The sequence below is a fragment of the Zingiber officinale genome, chromosome 5B (genome assembly GCF_018446385.1).
Source record: "Zingiber officinale cultivar Zhangliang chromosome 5B, Zo_v1.1, whole genome shotgun sequence".
Classification (NCBI taxonomy): Eukaryota; Viridiplantae; Streptophyta; class Magnoliopsida; order Zingiberales; family Zingiberaceae; genus Zingiber; species Zingiber officinale.
Window position 1 is genome coordinate 130,569,886 of NC_055995.1, and position 17,635 is coordinate 130,587,520.

Genomic DNA, 17,635 nt, shown 5'->3' on the forward strand with positions numbered 1-17,635 from the left:
CACCAAATTAAATCATTGGGAATACTAGTTCATGAAAAAGATAAAACTCTATAGTATGAAGAAAATTTAATTCAACTGTGACATGAAGCTGGATCATTAATAGGTGTTCCCATGTGGATGTTTACTTGATTAGAGGATCACATATTTATATGGGATAAAGAATTAATTGTCGGCGGATTATACTTTGGAGAAATAAATTCCTCTCATCTTCTATTTTTAGCGGTCAGTTATAAATTAACCTTATAATCTACTTATCTTCACATAACTTGGGGACAGATTATGAGAGGTTCTTAAAATAATCATAATCACTTTTTACTATGATGGATCATTAATAAGTTAATAGGACAGGAATCAATTCCCAACGAGTACATTGTGGCAAAAAGCGAATACACTCGTCCTCAGCGCCCTCGTCAATCCGTCCCAAGGTCAACACAGAGGAGGTAAATCACAGGCGGCTACTAGCCTTTGGAATGGTAACTAGCACATAAGAGAGGTATTTACCTCGGTTTTGTCGAGATTCGAACTTCATACCTCATTGTGATAACACTTCATGCGCTAGTTACTGGACTTATCCGAGGGGACTTATTAATGATAGATGATTACATGGTGGCAAAAGGCGAATACGCTCGCCCCCAGCGTCTCCGCCAACCCGTCTCAGGGCCAACACGGAGGAGGTAAATCACGGGTGGCTACTAGCCTTTGAAATAATGACTAGCACATAAGGGAGATATTTATCTCGGCTTTGTCGAGATTTGAACCCCAGACCTCATGATGACAACACTTCATATGTTAGCCATTAGACCCATCCGAGGGGACATGATAGATGATTACATGCCCTTAGAGTACATGCCCTCTAGTACATGCCCTTAGATTTATTTAGAGTTTAGGGTGGTAAGAGAACGCTCGGTCAACTTGATTGTCTCTCTTTATTTTACTATGGCTATGGAGCCGGCGATAAAAAATATTTAGGATGAGCGATCTCCTTTTAGCACGTTAATAGGGTTAGTTGAAAGTAAACGAAAGAAATAAACAATCGAATCGTATCATTTCTATCTCGACTTTAAAAATCCCTTTGTTTTAATTAACACGAATTAAATCCTGCATAGAGAAATTAAAGATGTCAGTTTAAATAACCTTATTTATGGATGGATATGCTACAATAGTTTTTTTATTGCTCCGTTTTCTATTTCATCATTGGTGATTGATTTGAACGTGATCAACATCGGGGACCCTTTCCTTGACTCGACTCTGGCATTATCTGTGTTACAGGTCCGCACAGAATCTACAAGAGATCAGCATGAATACCATATCTCCAATTTTTCATCTTTTCGATTTTCGAACATGATCCGACTCTAATCATATTTAGTCAACCCAAATGTGCTTTGATTAACTAATGTTTAATGTTTTGTTAATCAATTCAACTGAATAATTAAGTTTGCAATTTTATCCATCACTAAGTAATATTTTCAATCAACTCCAACTTGTTCTGGTCAATGTAAATCTATTGTTGCAAATCTTATCCCCCAATAAATATATACATCTTGAATCGACTCAAGATTCTTCTAGTCAACTCAGACTACTTCATTTGAGTGAATTCCAATTTAGTTGTTTCAAGTTAGAATAGAATGCTTCTATTTCTAAGAGCAGTACATCTACAATCGTACCAAGTTGATTGAATAGATGCCCAACTAAAATTAACATTGGGCAGAATAAAGATTATTCTGTATGCTAATGAGAAAAAAAATTAGAGGAGAAGACAAGAAGAAAATAAAAAAAAACAAATAGAAAAATCACCGTGTGTCAAAAAAAAAAAATAATAAAGGATAATACATCATACAGCTGATAAGTATTATATAAATCTTCAAACTATATGACTTAAAAAGGAAAAAAAATTCTAAATTTTAGGCCTCAATTCGAATCTTATTAAAAAATAGAAGAAATCTTACCAGAAAAGTAAATTTCATAATTGACATAAATTAATAAAACATGATGCTGATATAGACAATCTCTAACCCCCTACATATCAAAAATATCAAAAAATAACCTAAATACCATAAAAATATAAATTATTAAAAAGATAATAAAAAAGACTTCAAAAATGGTCTAAACTGTGAAATTTGGGTCTGAAAATTGATGGTTACAAGTTCCCTCATAAAAAATGTAGATTTTTAAATTCTTATTACGAATCCCGAGTTAAAAGTTATGCCCTCCGAAAAACTAGATTCTCCTATGTTAGTCCTGCATAAAAAATTCTATCAAAAATCCAAGATTACAATCATTCATAATGTTTCATCCCACTTGTCTTCATCAAGGGTCAGGGATGCAGCCAATAATTTCATATTAAAGGGGTGAAAAATGTGTGTTTATATTGAGGAGTGGTTGTGTATACAAAAGTCATTGTCAATTCAAGAACTGAAGTTGTTACAATTTAATCACTTCCAAGATGAGTTTCAAATGATAGATATGTTGGATGTGAATGGAAAAGAAGTGGAGAGGCAAGAGGTTTCATTGTGAATAAGATTTTAGTTATGCATTGGGAGTTTCAAGGTATATTGGTTGGTTTATACTATTTCACAAGCATTGTAGTTGTGAACAAATGTATGGGGAAAGACTATCTCTCATGCGTGGGTGTGCAGGGGGTTGCAAATCCAGATCCGAATTGGACTAAAACAAGTTGATTCGCTTGTGAGCAAAAAACCTATGTGAGTTGAATGTTGAACCAGTCAGGATAAAATTTGCCGAAGCAAATGAACCACGCATGCAAGGGTCTAAGCTCCTATATAAGGAGGTTATGAGCATGAGTATTAAAGAGAGCACAGATCTCCTGGACATGAGCATGAGTATTAAAGAGAGCACAGATCTCCTGGACCACTTTTTTATGATCCAGGGGATGTGTCACTCATATTTATGATCGGATCGGGGTCGCGATCCGGCCGTAAATTATTGAGATCCCTTCTTGGGTTCACCGTCCCCACCAAATTATAATTTTTGTTCAGAGCGGGCGGTCGAAGGCCCATCGACCTGTCTGGACTTCTCCTGCACACTCGATCAGAGTGTTAGATCAACAACAAAACTAACTTAACCTATTTTGTCATTCATCAAAACCCGGGTTAGACCGTTAGTCCTAACCGCACCAACACCGGCTACATCCAAGGTGCCTCCAGATGTAAAGATTATCTCCTAAGCTTCGGTCATGATAATCACCGAATCTACGATTTTTATCCTCTGGAGGGTGCCTTCTATACTCTCTGAGGTGCCTCTGCGCCCATCTCCAAGGTGCCTCCAGCAGCATGGGAGGCGCCTCCACGCCCTTCCACACAGGGTCTTCAACCAGGGTATCGGAGGAGCCTCCAACACCATAGGAGGTGCCTCGAGCACTGTTTACCCGAAGTTTCTTTGTGTATTTCACTTTTTGTAAGACATGTTAGTCCAAAATACCAAAGATACTCCTGCAAAACAAAGTTATCACAATAAAATATGAATAATTTAATAGTCTCTAAATTGTATGGTTTTGACTTTCGAATTTCCAGTGAAACCCTAAGTCGAACCGACGCCTACGGTTCCCTCAACGGATAACGCCGCTTCATCTACTCTTCTCAGGAGAATTATCTTTTTCCAAACCGGTCTTCCAAACTGTTTGGACTTTTTCTCAGTATTTGAGACTTTAGGACTTTCAGCTAGTGTCCTCGACCCTAGGATTTCTCCCCTGGTATCCGCGACCTCCAGGACTTCACTTAGTGTTCTCCACCCTAGGATTTCTCGCCTGGTGTCCGCGACCTCCAGGACTTTCACCTAGTGTCCTTGATCCTAGGATTTCCCGCCTAGTGTCCACAACCTCTAGGACTTTCACCTAGTGTCCTCGACCCTAGGATTTCGCTCAATGTCCTAAACTTGCCATGACTTTGGTCAATCTCACGGACCAAGACTTCATTGCCTAACCGCAACTAGAACTTTCCACCTGCCTAGTATCCACTGGGACTTATTTGCCTAGCATCAACTAGGATTTTCACTTTATCTCAGATCAGTTAGGATTTTCCTACATACTCAGTTAGATTTATTAGATTAAAACATAGCTTAACTTTGAACTTTTGTCAAATATCAAAGCACAAGTTTGATTAGCTAGTGCTTCCAGCACCAACACTTTCTACTATGAAAATACTCCTTCTCAGAAACACTCCGGTGGTGGAGAAATCTCGTACAAGCTCACAAATAAGAAATATAATGCAAACAAGAAGAAAATACACAATGTAAATGAAAACCTTGCTTGCTTTCTTATAGCTTGTAAATGCCTCTTGATAGGTTGGAAAGTGCAGCAAGACTTGTCTTCCAAAGCTCAAGAATCGGTGGTGAAGAATGGAGAAGAAGAGTTGTGTTTGAATCTTCATCGACACCTTTATATCCCATGGATTAGGGCTCCTAATTGATTGACCTTACCCTCAATTGATTGTCACGTCAAATCCGAATACATCTAGCCATCCAAATCTCACAATAACTCTTTACTTCGTTACTTAATCGATTACCTAATCGATCAAGCTCTCATGAGGAAGCTACTGTGCTTTGCGAAAAACTCCTATTAATCAATCAGTTGATTGATGAAGAGGTTGCTATTTGTCATGACGAAAACACGCCCAATTGATCACCTAATTGATTGGCGCAACTAATTGATTCACTGATCAATTGGGAATGCCTTTGTGCGTCACGAAGAAGTGCACTCAATCGATCCACGGATCAATTAGCGCAACTCTCAATCGATCAGTGGATCAATTGAGAACACCTCTGCGTCGCGGAGAAGTGCGGTCAATTGATCCACTGATTGATTGGTGGAGTACTCAATTGATCACTTGATTGATTGTCCAACCCTAACTTACTTAACCTAACTCTAACATTCCCTTGCCCAACCTCTGGTCAATTGTGACCTATTGAAACTTCTCCACTAAGTGTCTGGTCAACCATTTAACTCACTTAGACTTTGTCAACTTTCAATTGGATTACCATCACGTATGATCCTTCTTGACTCACTTGGATTTTTCTCTTACTTAACCGCAGTTTGGATTTTACCTTCCAAACGTGTGGTTCGCCTTGACCCAATTGGACTTACCTTTACTTAATCGTAGTTATGATTTTCCTTTGCTAACGTGCGATCATCCTTGATCCATCTAGACTTTTCTTGTCTTGTTGTCTAACCGTAGTTAGGACTTTCCTTACGAACATGCGATCTTCCTTGACCCATTTGGATTTTCCTTACCAATGTGCAATCCTCCCTGACCCAGTTGGGCTTTCCTTTACCTAGCCCTCGAGTTAGGACTTTACCCTTATCTAACCATAGTTAGAACTTTACCATTACCTAACCCCTAGTTAGGACTTTACCATTACCTAACTCCTAGTTAGGACTTTACCATTGTCTAACACCTAGTTATGACTTTACAAGTCAAGTACCGGTCTTTCATGACCTACTTGACTTCTCTCTCATATGTCCCACAATATATTATCCAAACATGTTGTTCACAATATATTGTTTAAATATCGAAACTCAAGCTCGAATCCACTTGAGCTTAGTCAAATTGGTCAACCTTGACCCAGGGAACGATTGCACCAATAATCTTCACTTTTTAATGTTTGACAATATGTTTAAATTAGACTAACCCATATTAGCCCAACTCCAACTTCATGTTGGACCCCGTGGGTGTTTTGATGTGATCAACTAAGTTAGGTTAGGTCATGCTAGTTATCTCATCCCTATGTCTAAGTGTACAAGAACTTAGGAGCGCAGGAAGTCGAGCAGAAGACGCAGCTAGTGAGAAGGACGACATGGGAAGGGAGCTGACGGGCTCGGTGCGTCTGAAGGACGAGAGAGCTGTGGAAGAGTACTCCGGTGGACGAGAAGAACGTGCGCGGCGTTCGAGGGACGAGAAGCCAGGACGGAAGTCTGCTCGAGGAAAAGACCGGGAATTGGGTTTAGGTGAGCCTTATTCTGGTTGGCCACAATAACCCAAGTTAATAGAGCATCAGAAGCTAAAATGAAATCAAAAGGAGCTGGAAAGTTAGCTGGAGGCGCCTTCAACGAAGTGCTGAAGGCGCCTCCGCTGCCTGCATTGTCTGAGGCGCCTCCATAACCTTGAAGGTGCCTCAGACCCAATCTGAGGCGCCTTCAAGGGTAATGGAGGCGCCTTAGACCCAGTAAAAATGAATGTTTGCAATCGGATAAAGCTTTATCTGATCAACCCTCTTGGAGGCGCCTTCAACCCTCTTGGAGGCGCCTTCAACACTCGAGATAGAGTTTCCAGGAGCTATATAAAGGCCCCTGGAGCTAGGAAATAATCATTCAACTTTGTATTAAGTTCCTAGAAACCTTTGAGCATTCTAAGTGTGTAAAAAAGACTTCTCCGCTTACAGTGAAGGAGATATTCTAGTAGAGTTGTTCAACCGCCATGGATTAACAACCCCCTGGGTTGTAACCAAGTTAAAATTCTGTCTCCTCTTTATTTCTATTCTTTCATTTTTATTAGTGTTGCATTTTTGAGTTGAAAGTCTTGAGGAGGGTATACTTTCATTTGCAGGCAATTCACCCCCCCTCTTGCTGGCCCCGCTACACCAACAAGTGATATCAGAGCCAGACTGCCTTAGAAGGACTGATCGCCGACTGAAGCACAAAGATCAAGACGATGGCCGAAACCAGCATCCATCCCCCGAAATTCGACGGAGACTTCGCGACGTGGAAGCGTAGTATGTGTTGGATCGAAAGCGCTAGAAGGGGTGAATAGCGCTCGTGACTATTTCGTAAAAATATCGAGTTATAACACAGCGGAAATAGTAAAATGCACAAACACACAGAAGACTCGAGAAATTACTTCGTTCGGAGCCTATCTTGACTCCTACTCGAAGGCCCGCGGTCGCTGACTGCTTTCGGTGGGCAACAACTATAGTTCGTAAAAACTATTACAAACTAAGTACAATTCAAAGCAGTAATAATAAAACTTATACCGACAACAAAAGACTAAATCTGAAGCTCCGGGTTGTCGGCGTCGAGTTGAGGCTTTGTCGGAACGTCTCGTTAGCAGCAGGTTGCAGAAAGATTGTTTGTGCGAAGTTGTTGAGAGCTGTTGTTCGAAGTCCCCTTATAAACAGTGCTGGAGGCGCCTCCAAGCCTGTCCGAGGCGCCTCTAGGCCGTCGAGTCGTACGGGTGGATCAACGCAAACCTGGTCACATCTCATCCCTCTGAAGGCGCCTCTAAGCTGCTCCAAGGCGCCTCCAACGCCTGGTCCAAGGCACCTCCAGCTTCCTCCAAGGCGCCTCCAACTCTTCTGGACAGCTGGCTTCGGCTAGCACCCAAGGCGTCTCCAACCCCCATGGAGGCGCCTCGGACACTATTCATCCAAGGTTAAAGATGCTCCTTTATTCCTGCAAATTGTGTTAGTCCCAAACACAAACCCTGCAAAACAAAGTTAGCACATGGATAATATTATAGATAAACTTGACAGTCGTCGGACTATCCGGGTCTGACTTCGGATTTCCAACCGGAAACCCTAGGTCGACCCGACGCCTACTGTTCCCTCTACGGGGAACGCATCCTCACCTACTCCACTCAGGAGATTTACCTATTGCCAGTGTGATCCTCCAAATCGACTGGACTTTTGCTCAGCGTTCGGATCTTCCGGACTTTCTGCTGGACTTCCGCTTCCTGGCTGGTCCAATCTTTCACCTGGTTCGCGACACCAGGACTTTCCACCTAAGGTTACCCCCCCTAGGACTTTTTGCCTGAAGCTCTCGACCCGCCAAGACTTTCCGCATAGGGTTACCGCCCCCTATGACCTAGGGTTACCACCCCCTAGAGTTTTCACCTGCCTAACCGCAGCTAGAACTTTTGCCTAAGTACACATAGGACTTTTCTGCAAACTTGTTCAACATATTAGAAATCAAAACACCTTAACTTTGAACCCTTTGACATAATCAAAACATAGGTTCGATCGTCGGATGTTTCCCGCACCAACAATCTCCCCCTTTTTGATTATGGCAATACGGTTCAAAGTTAAGTAAAAAAGTATGACAGTAAGTACAGAAACTTAAACATGAGCATAAATAATAACTTTATGTTTGCCCCATGAGTATAAATAAAAACTTTATGCTTCCCTTTTGATTATGTTTAAGTTTACTCTTTACTTAACTTTTCTCTCTCCCCCTTTGACATAAATCAAAAAGAAAACTAGAAAAAGAGAAAAACAATTAGTCAATTTTAAACTCCCCCTAAAGGGTAGCACATATTTTTCGAAAATGAATCAACTTAGCTATATTTTTAGCTTTTAAAAATGATTGCGTTAAAAAAGCACTTAAGGATAGATAACATAGTCAAAATAAAAGGTATTTTAACTTGATTATTCAAAGAAAACTTAGTCAAATTTAAAGTAGTTTTGAAGAAGACTTAGTTAAAGTTGTTCGAAAGATACTTATTTAAATTTGAAAAGCTTTCGAAAAAATATTTAGTTAACTTTTAAAAAATTTCTTGAAAAAAAATATTAAGTTAACTTTTTAAAAAACTTCTTGAAAGAAATATTTAGTTAACTTTAAAAATTAGAAAATGATTTTAATAAGGATTTTTTTTAAAATATTTTTCAAATAATTTTGAAACTAAGTTTTAAAAGATTTTTAAAATGATTTTTAAAAAAAATTTCAAATAATTTTGAAATTAAGTTTTAAAAGATTTTAAATAATTTTAAAAGATTTTCCATTTAAAATGATTTTTAAAAGATTTTTCAAATAATTTTGAAATTAAGTTTTAAAAGATTTTTAAAATGATTTTTAAAAGATTTTTCAAATAATTTTGAAATTAAGTTCTAAAAGATTTTTAAAATGATTTTTTAAAAATATTTTTCAAATAATTTTGAAATTAAGTTTTAAAAGATTTTAAATAATTTTTTAAAAGATTTTTCAAATAATTTTGAAATTAAGTTTTAAAAGATTTTTTAAAATGTTTTTTAAAAGATTTTTCAAATAATTTTGAAATTAAGTTTTAAAAGATTTTAAATAATTTTTAAAATATTTTTAAAATAATTTTGAAATTAAGTTTTAAAATATTTTAAAATAATTTTTAAAAGATTTTTGAAATAATTTTGAAATTAAGTTTTAAAAGATTTTAAAATAATTTTTAAAGGTTCTAATTGAAAAAAAATAATTTTTTGTTAATTAATTTTTGAAAAATAATTTTGAGTTAATTTCATTTGAAAAAATAATATTAATTACAAATTTAATTTTGAATTTAAATTTCAAATTTGATTCTCTTTTAAATTTCTATTCCTTAGTCATCTCACCCGATCTAAATTTTCAATCAGGTAATACTACAATTTTTGTGAGATGAATTAGGTTCAATTTTAGGGTTATGTTTAACTTTGTGTTAGATTCAAGTTTAACTTTGGGTTCAACAAGTAGGTGTTCTTTGGATAAACTTCTGGGCTATGGTGAGTCACAAGGACATCATTAAAGTAACCATGGCTTCGAGGTTTTCAAAATAGTCCTACCCATTGAACTTAGTACAAAACCTTGGTCTAACTAGTTAGGATCCATAAAGGGTAGCTTCGGTCAGTTCCACTTAGCCAAATGCACCAGGTCGAAGTCATATCTTCCTAGACATGCGATGACTAAGTTTCCCCAGCATACTATCATTCAATACTTCACCAGTACCGTGGGTCAAGTTAAACTTAGCTCATTTTAATCTATCCTTAATTACCCTGCCGCGTAGTCTACCCTTGGTTACCCTTATCGGGTGGATTAAGTTCGGAGGTGCCAGCTATTCTGGAGCCTTCCTTTGGATTTTAATTTGATTTTGATTTAATTTAATTCGAATTTAACTTGATTTTAATTTAATTTGAATTTAAAGTTTATTTAATTTGATTTTAATTTAATTTTAATTTTATTGTTTTTATTTTTAGCTTGTTTTTTAAAGTTTTAATTATATTCCTTTAATTTTATTTGTTAAGATAATTATTTATTTATTTATTTATTTATTAATATCAATTTAATTATTTATTTGTTAAGATAATTTTTATTTATTTATTAAGATGAATTTCATTATTTATTTATTAATTAGAATAATTTTTCTTTTTGCTCCCCCTGGATCATAGCCTCGATAAGGTCTATCAAGGTAATAGACTTGATCCTTGGGGACCCAATATTGACCAAGTCCAACTTGATTGACCAAGTTGGACTTAGGTACCCATGCTTGGACTACCTTTCTATTATTTCTATTTACTAATAATAAATACGATTTGTATTTTCTTTTAGTTTTAAATCCAAGTCCGGATTTGTTATAAACGGCTCACTGTTTTCCAAGAATCAGATCCAGATTCTTGGAACCCAAGGTGAACCGTTCCAACGTGTCCTTGAGTTCTTTAACTTGAGTTTTCAAATTGGAATTTTCTTCCTCAAGTTGTTGGACTTGAGTTGAACTTCCAATTTGAACTGACTCAGTTAAGGGACTTGAGTTAGTCATTTCTTTAAGGGTTGTTACCTCCTTTAGAAGTGACTTGACCCGGACGTTAGATTTGGCCAACTTCTCAAGCAAGTAAGGAATTAAGTTTTCCGAATCATCTAGGTTAATACTAGACATTATAGAACTTACAGTGGGTTTGGGTCCTTCGGAAACGGATACGGATCCGTGGCTTCACTCGGACTCTGTGTCTGATTCGTTCTCGATTTCGGATTCAAGCTCGGACTCGGTTTCGACAACATGTGCTAGTATTGGTAGAGCGAGGAGGCTTGCTTGTTCTTCTTCACCGGATTCAAATTCGTCTGATGACTCGGACCATGTTGTCTTTAACACTTTCTTCGTCTTGCTTGTACCTGCAAATGACGCAACACCTTTCTTGGCCGGAGTAGTATTAGTCTGCTCAAATAATTCGTTAATTAAAGCATGCTTACCTATTTTTGTATCAGAAATACCTTTGTGAAGCTCAATCAGCTTCTCCCATAACTCCTTCACACTTGAGAACTTTCCAACTCGATCAAGCTCTGAATTTGTTAGTCCGCACTGTAGGGTGTAGGTTGCTTTGGCGTTGACCTCTACTTTCTTGATTAGGATAGGATCCCAGTTCTCGCATGGTGTTGGTTTGCCGGTTCCGTTAGTTGGTAGTTCAAATCCAGTCTTGACCATCATCCATATGTCGAACTGGGCCTTGAGAAAAGACTCCATTCGGCACTTCCAATAGCCGAAGTCTTCGCCGGAGAAGAGCGGGGGACGAGCAGTGCTGTAGCCTTCTTGATGGGTCATTTGAGAAATAAATCTTGCACACAAAGAAACAAGAAGGCTTGTTCCAAGACTTGGTCTTGGATTAGTAGTGCAGAATAAAGATAGAAATAACAATTTACAAATTTTGAGAAAAAAAATAATAAAATAATAAAAAAATATTCTTAAAATAATATAAAAAATATTATTTCAAAATTTGCTAAATGCGATATTTCGTTAATTCCAATCAATTGTGAAAAGATGAAAATGAATTTTTTGAAAACAGTTTTGGAGGGAAAAAATGAAAGGCGTAAGGTTTTATTTTTAGCCTAAACAGACGAAAAAGCCACAAAAAAATGCTCGAATGGTGGTTTCACCTATTCGAAGTGACCCTGCTCTGATACCAATTGTTGGATCGAAAGCGCTAGAGGGGGGGTGAATAGCGCTCGTGGCTATTTCGTAAAAATATCGAGTTATAATACAGCGGAAATAGTAAAATGCACAAACACACAGAAGACTCGAGAAATTACTTCGTTCGGAGCCTATCTCGACTCCTACTCGAAGGCCCGCGGTCGCTGACTGCATTCGGTGGGCAACAACTATAGTTCGTAAAAACTATTACAAACTAAGTACAATTCAAAGCAGTAATAATAAAACTTATACCGACAACAAAAGACTAAATATGAAGCTCCGAGTTGTCGGTGTCGAGTTGAGGCTTTGTCGAAACGTCTCGTTAGCAGCAGGTTGCAGAAAGATTGCTTGTGCAAAGTTGTTGAGAGCTGCTGTTCGAAGTCCCCTTCTAGATAGTGCTGGAGGCGCCTCCAAGCCTGTCTGAGGCGCCTCTAGGCCGCCGAGTCGTACGGGTGGATCAGCGCAAACCTGGTCGCATCTCATCCATCTGAAGGCGCCTCCAAGCTGATCCAAGGCGCCTCCAACGCCTGGTCCAAGGCGCCTCCAGCTTCCTCCGAGGTGCCTCCAACTCTTCTGGACAGCTGGCTTCGGCTAGCACCCGAGGCGCCTCCAAGCCCCATGGAGGCGCCTCGGATACTGTTCATCCGAGGTTAAAGATGCTCCTTTGTTCCTGCAAATTGTGTTAGTCCCAAACACAAACCCTGCAAAACAAAGTTAGCACATTGATAATATTATAGATAAACTTGACAGTTGTCGTACTGTCCGGGTCTGATTTCGGATTTCCAACCAGAAACCCTAGGTCGACCCGATGCCTACTGTTCCCTCTACAAGGAACGTGTCCTCACCTACTCCACTCAGGAAATTTACCTGTTGCCAGTGCGATCCTCTAGACCGACTGGACTTTTGCTCAACGTTCGGAGCTTTTGGACTTTCTGCTGGACTTCCGCTTCCCGGCTGGTCCAGTATTTCACCTGGTTCGCGACACCAGGACTTTGCACCTAGGGTTACCCCCCCCCCCCCCAAGGACTTTTTGCCTGAAGCTCTCGACCCGCCAAGACTTTCCGCATAGGGTTACCGCCCCCTATGACCTAGGGTTACCACCCCCTAGGGTTTTCACCTGCCTAACCGCAGCTAGGACTTTTGCCTAAGTACACTTAGGACTTTTCTGCAAACTTGTTCAACATATTAGAAACCAAAACACCTTAACTTTGAACCCTTTGATATAATCAAAACATAGATTCGATCGTCGGATGCTTCCCGCACCAACAGTATGGAGGTATTTTTTAAGACTGAGTTTGATATTCTTCTTGTTATGAAATATGGTTTTGTAGCCCCCAAAGACAAGGAAGAATACAACTGGATGAAGAAGGAGCAAGCCGATTTCGTGGCCAACGGAAAGGCGGAATTCCACCTGCTCAACGTCTTGCCGCCCCAGGAGGTAAGTCGGATCGGAAGCTACGACTCCGCTAAAAACCTCTGGGAAAAATTCCTGGAGCTCCACGAAGGCACCTCAGAAGCAAAGTTAGCAAGGTCCGACATCCTCCGGACTTAATTGACGAATCTCCGAATGAACAACAGCGAGAAGATAGCGCAACTCCAAGCTAGAATCAAGGAGCTGATAACGCAACTAACAAATCTCGGCGAATCAGTAACGAACCAAGATTCCATCCGGTATGCGCTCAACGCCCTCCCAAGAAATCCAGAGTGGGCGTCCTTAGTAGATGCTTACTACATCTCTAAGGACTTTGAGGTAACTAGTGTAGAAAGTTTATTTTCTACATTTGAACTTCACGAGTCTCGAATTTCAGAACCTATAGAGAAGTCAAAACTCAACGTTGCCCTACAAGCCGAGATGGGTGATCCCGACTCCGAAGCATCCATTGACGAATCTGAAGCGTCACTACTGGTAAGAAAGTTAAATAAATTTGTGTCAATTTAATTAGATCCAAATTTTCAAGTTTTGGCACACTTTACTATTCTAAATAGTAAATATTTAAACCTTCATTTTCAAGGTATAACATTACCTTGAAAATGCCTCAAACTGTCAACTTCACCAAGGTTGGATTAATTACCCTTCTAATTAAAGTTGACAATCTCTAAATCTGTCTAGGGTTTAAAGAACACACTCTTAGAAATCCAAAACTTATTGGTGTTCCTTGGATGTTCTAGATATTCGCTAAAGATAACTTCCCTTGATACATTTTTGATGACCTTCATAAGCTTCTTAGAAGTCTTGGTCACACTAGTCTACTCACAGTCAATTCTAGTGATAACCTCCCTTGTGACCTTATTAATGACTTTCCTAGGCTTAGGATTAGTTTCATAGCTATATGAAACTCTATGGTATGAGGGCACATTTTTCTTGACTTTTGGTTTGTATCTCAAACCTCTCTTGTCATTGAATGACTATTGCCTATATACCCCTAGATTTTGCTTCTTTGACCCTATGACATTATTTGTCATTTTCTCTAGGGGGTCCACTCCAATTTATCAAGTCTTGACTTCAAGACTTTATTTTTTCTTCTTGAATCCTTAAATTTAGATTTTTCTTGATTTTTTTAGCATTTTTATTTTTAGGCATATATCTAAAATTCTTAGAGTTCTTGCCTAAATTGTTATCTACATTCCTAACCTTATGTGAGGTAATCTTAGCATAAAATGATTTATAATTGACCCTAAGGTTTTTATGATTTCTATTTTCATGATAAATTAATATTAAAATGATAGAATTTATTGCTAGCATGCTTTTTATCATAATTTAACCAAGTATGTTTAGCTAATGGTACCTTAAGCTTGCTCTTGGAGGCTCCTCCTTGATTTTAGTTTCCTCCTTTGTTAAGTCTTCCCTTTGAACATTGATTGCAGTAATGCCCCTTTTGATTGCATATGAAGTACACAATGTGCTCCTTGTCTTTGTATATCACGGGTAAGGTCTCCTTTGACTTCTTCTTGCACTTTGGTGCCAATGGACCATTCTTCTTGACCAATTTTGAGCACTTGCTCTTATAGTACATATTCTCCCTACACTCAAAGTAAATAATAGATTTCTAATTTTACAAATTGAACTTGATATACCTTCTTTTCTTGTAGAGGTGACACATTATCCTTTTTCATTTGACCCGGAAGTAGAGGCTTTTTCTTGCTCTAGTGCCAATGAATTATGCTCTCCCTCAATCCTTGAAATGGATGTCTCTTTAACTTCATCCTCGGATGTTGAGCACTTCTCAACCTTCGAATCCTCATATACATAAAACAAAGAGTTTCCCTCTTTGCCTTTGTTGTTGCTTTCCGTTGAGGATGAATCTTCATGAAGCTTTGTCAACTTACTCCACAGCTCCTTAACATCTTTACACTCTCTGATTTTACACAATATGGTGTTTGACAATAAAATTACCAATAATTTGATTACCTTCTCGTTGGTCTCGCATCTCTTGACTTGATCCTCGATCTATTTCTTCTTCTTGAGGAGCTTCCCTTTTCTATCAATTGGAGTTTAAAATTCCTCTATTAGAGTAAACCATTACTCTATCAACATCATGAGAAAATTTTTAACTTTTAATTTTCAAAGGTCAAAGCTTCCAATGTCGAATGGTAGAGGTGCTTGGATATCATATATGAATCCGTCTCTAAACTCCATTTTTGAACTTGAGCTCTTTTGATGATAATCTCTTGACTTTGAAATTAGGGCTATAAGCTTCAATGTCTTCTTTTCCCTCTAGCTCATTGCTTTTTCAGAGATTAGTCCAAAGAAAAATGGTCTTGCTCTGATACTACTTGTTAGAACACTCCAGCAAGCTAGAGGGGATGATTAGCTTCAATCGCTTCTTCAATGATGAGTTACAGCAGAAAACACTCGAAATAATTCTAACACCCGGATTTACTTGGTATCCACTTCAACGAGGTAACTAGTCCATGGATCCACACTGAGTACACTCTACTATGAAAATACTCCTTCTCATAAACACTCTAGAGATAGAGAAACCTCGTATAAGCTCACAAACAAGAAATATAATACAAACGAGAAGAAAATACACAATACAAATGAAAACCTTAGTTGCTTTCTTGTAGCTTTTAAATGTCTCTTGATCAGTTGGAAAGTACTACAACACTTGTCTTCCAAAGCTCAAGAATCGATAATAAAGAGTGGAGAAGAAGAGTTGCATTTGAATCTCTATTGACACCTTTATATTCCACGGATTAGGGCTCTCAATCGATTGATTTTATCTTCAATCGATTGTCACATCAGATCCGAGCACATCCAGCAGTCCAAATCTCACAATAGCTCTTTTCTTCATCACTTAATTGATTATCCAATCGATCATGGACTTTCTTAATCAATCACTCAATTGATTACGAACCCCACTATTCGCTCGCGAGTTCTCCGAATCGATTATACAATCGATCACGCTCTCACGAGGAAGCTACTGTACTTCATAAAAAAAACTCTTCTTAATCGATCACGCTCTCAGCCAGCTCAATCTTCTCAAACAACTCTTCTTTCCATAACTTAGGTTGATAAATTTAATTTAATTTGTAATTTTAATTCAGACTCCTTTCCCTTAATATTTATCTGCCAAGATGTGGAACAATATCTCTTTGGAACTTGATAAAGTGATAATGACTTCTCATTCTTTATCGAAAAAGATGAAAAGTAACAAACCCCAATTAGACAGCGTCATTAGCTATTGCTAATGCCAACACAACACCATGGAATATTACTATGTATGGGTTGGAATGCGCCCATGAAGAAATGCTAGGCCCATTTAGCAAGCAGCGACATGAGACCTGCACCTACCAAAACTGCAAGATGACACCACAGCTGCAGCCTCCCATTGCTCTGCAGCCTGGGATTGGTGAAGTCCGTCGCCAACAGATCGACCAGCGCCATGTACACGAGGATGCCTGCGGACGCCGCATTGAAGACGCCCTCAACGATGAGCGCTGTCGCGCTCGTCTCGTCGTAGATGGAGGAGACGGCGATGCCCAGAGCAATCCCCATGGGAGCCGTGAGGGAGAAGAACACTGCCATCACCACCGTCGACTTGGTTCTGAAGCTTGCCTGCATAGCATTTCCACAACAACAAAGTAAACACGTACGGTGGCATACTCCATTAGATATTTGGATCAGCTTCGTCTCTCAATTACCTGAACGATGCATCCACCGAGTCCTATCCCCTCAAAGAATTGGTGGAAGCTCAAGGCCCCGACGAGAGGCCTAATCGTGGAGGGGCTCCCGGAGGCACCTAATGAGATGCCGATGATTATTGAATGGACCAGGATTCCAAGCTCCAGTACCTGCACTAATGTCAGATCAAATCATCGGCTCATGACTGTTTGAGGAAATTAAACTTGCGAGCTATTTACTCTCACATACTTGGGAAATCACTTGGTGCCTAATCCGCTCCGAGAGGGAGGCCGCCTCTGCTGCGGCCTCCGAGGAGCCATGGCCGTGGACATGGAAGGGTTGCGCTTGATCCGGCGAGGCCGTCTCCTCGCCTTCTTCTTCCACTGGCCTCGCCTTGCTGAAGTGGGACCGCTTGTAGTAGCTGGTGGCGAAGGAGTCGATCATCATCGTAACGATGGCCGACGACATGACCACGAACCCCGTGACTGGGAACTGCCGCCAGGGCCGCTCGGCGAGGCACGGCGACGTCAAGCTCTGGAACGCCGCCGGGAGGATGTGAATCAGCCCCGTGGCGAGGATGACGCCGGCGGCGAAGGCCTTGATGACGAAGAACAGATTGGACTCTGGGCGCAAGGCCGAGACGGACCTGCCGAGGATGGGGATGAGCACGCCGACGGCGCCGGCGGCTAGGATGGAGGCTATGGCGACGAATTTTAAGCGCAGCGCCGCGGTGCTGTCGCGGCCTCGGACGTCTCGATCACACTCGCACTCAGCAAGAGCTCCAAGAGGGAGGAGGAGGAAGAAGAAGGAGAAGCAGAGCTTCATGGCTCGGTTTCCTCTCACAGGGACGGAGTGAAATTAAAAGCAGGTGGATAATATCGATGGC

The 17,635-nt window shown here is 39.7% G+C and overlaps 1 protein-coding gene across 1 annotated transcript; it reads right to left on the reverse strand.

Moving 5' to 3' along the window:
* Nucleotides 1-16,236: 16,236 nt before the first annotated feature.
* Nucleotides 16,237-17,635, reverse strand: LOC121986014 (zinc transporter 4-like). The gene is made up of 3 exons (XM_042539773.1): nucleotides 16,999-17,635; nucleotides 16,770-16,919; nucleotides 16,237-16,683 (listed from the first exon to the last, which is right to left on the reverse strand). Exons 1-3 carry the CDS (start codon nucleotides 17,572-17,574, stop codon nucleotides 16,378-16,380), a joined length of 1,032 nt encoding a protein of 343 aa, XP_042395707.1. The 5' UTR covers nucleotides 17,575-17,635; the 3' UTR covers nucleotides 16,237-16,377.

What these genes read in the sequence shown, in the direction of transcription:
- LOC121986014 (XM_042539773.1), bottom strand. Translation starts at nt 17,574, where the DNA reads ATGAAGCTCTGCTTCTCCTTCTTCTTCCTCCTCCTCCCTCTTGGAGCT. An exon ending in GGCACCAAGTGATTTCCCAA is followed by an intron (nt 16,920 to 16,998) that starts GTATGTGAGAGT and finishes ACATTAGTGCAG; the next exon opens with GTACTGGAGCTTGGAATCCT. An exon ending in TCGGTGGATGCATCGTTCAG is followed by an intron (nt 16,684 to 16,769) that starts GTAATTGAGAGA and finishes AATGCTATGCAG; the next exon opens with GCAAGCTTCAGAACCAAGTC.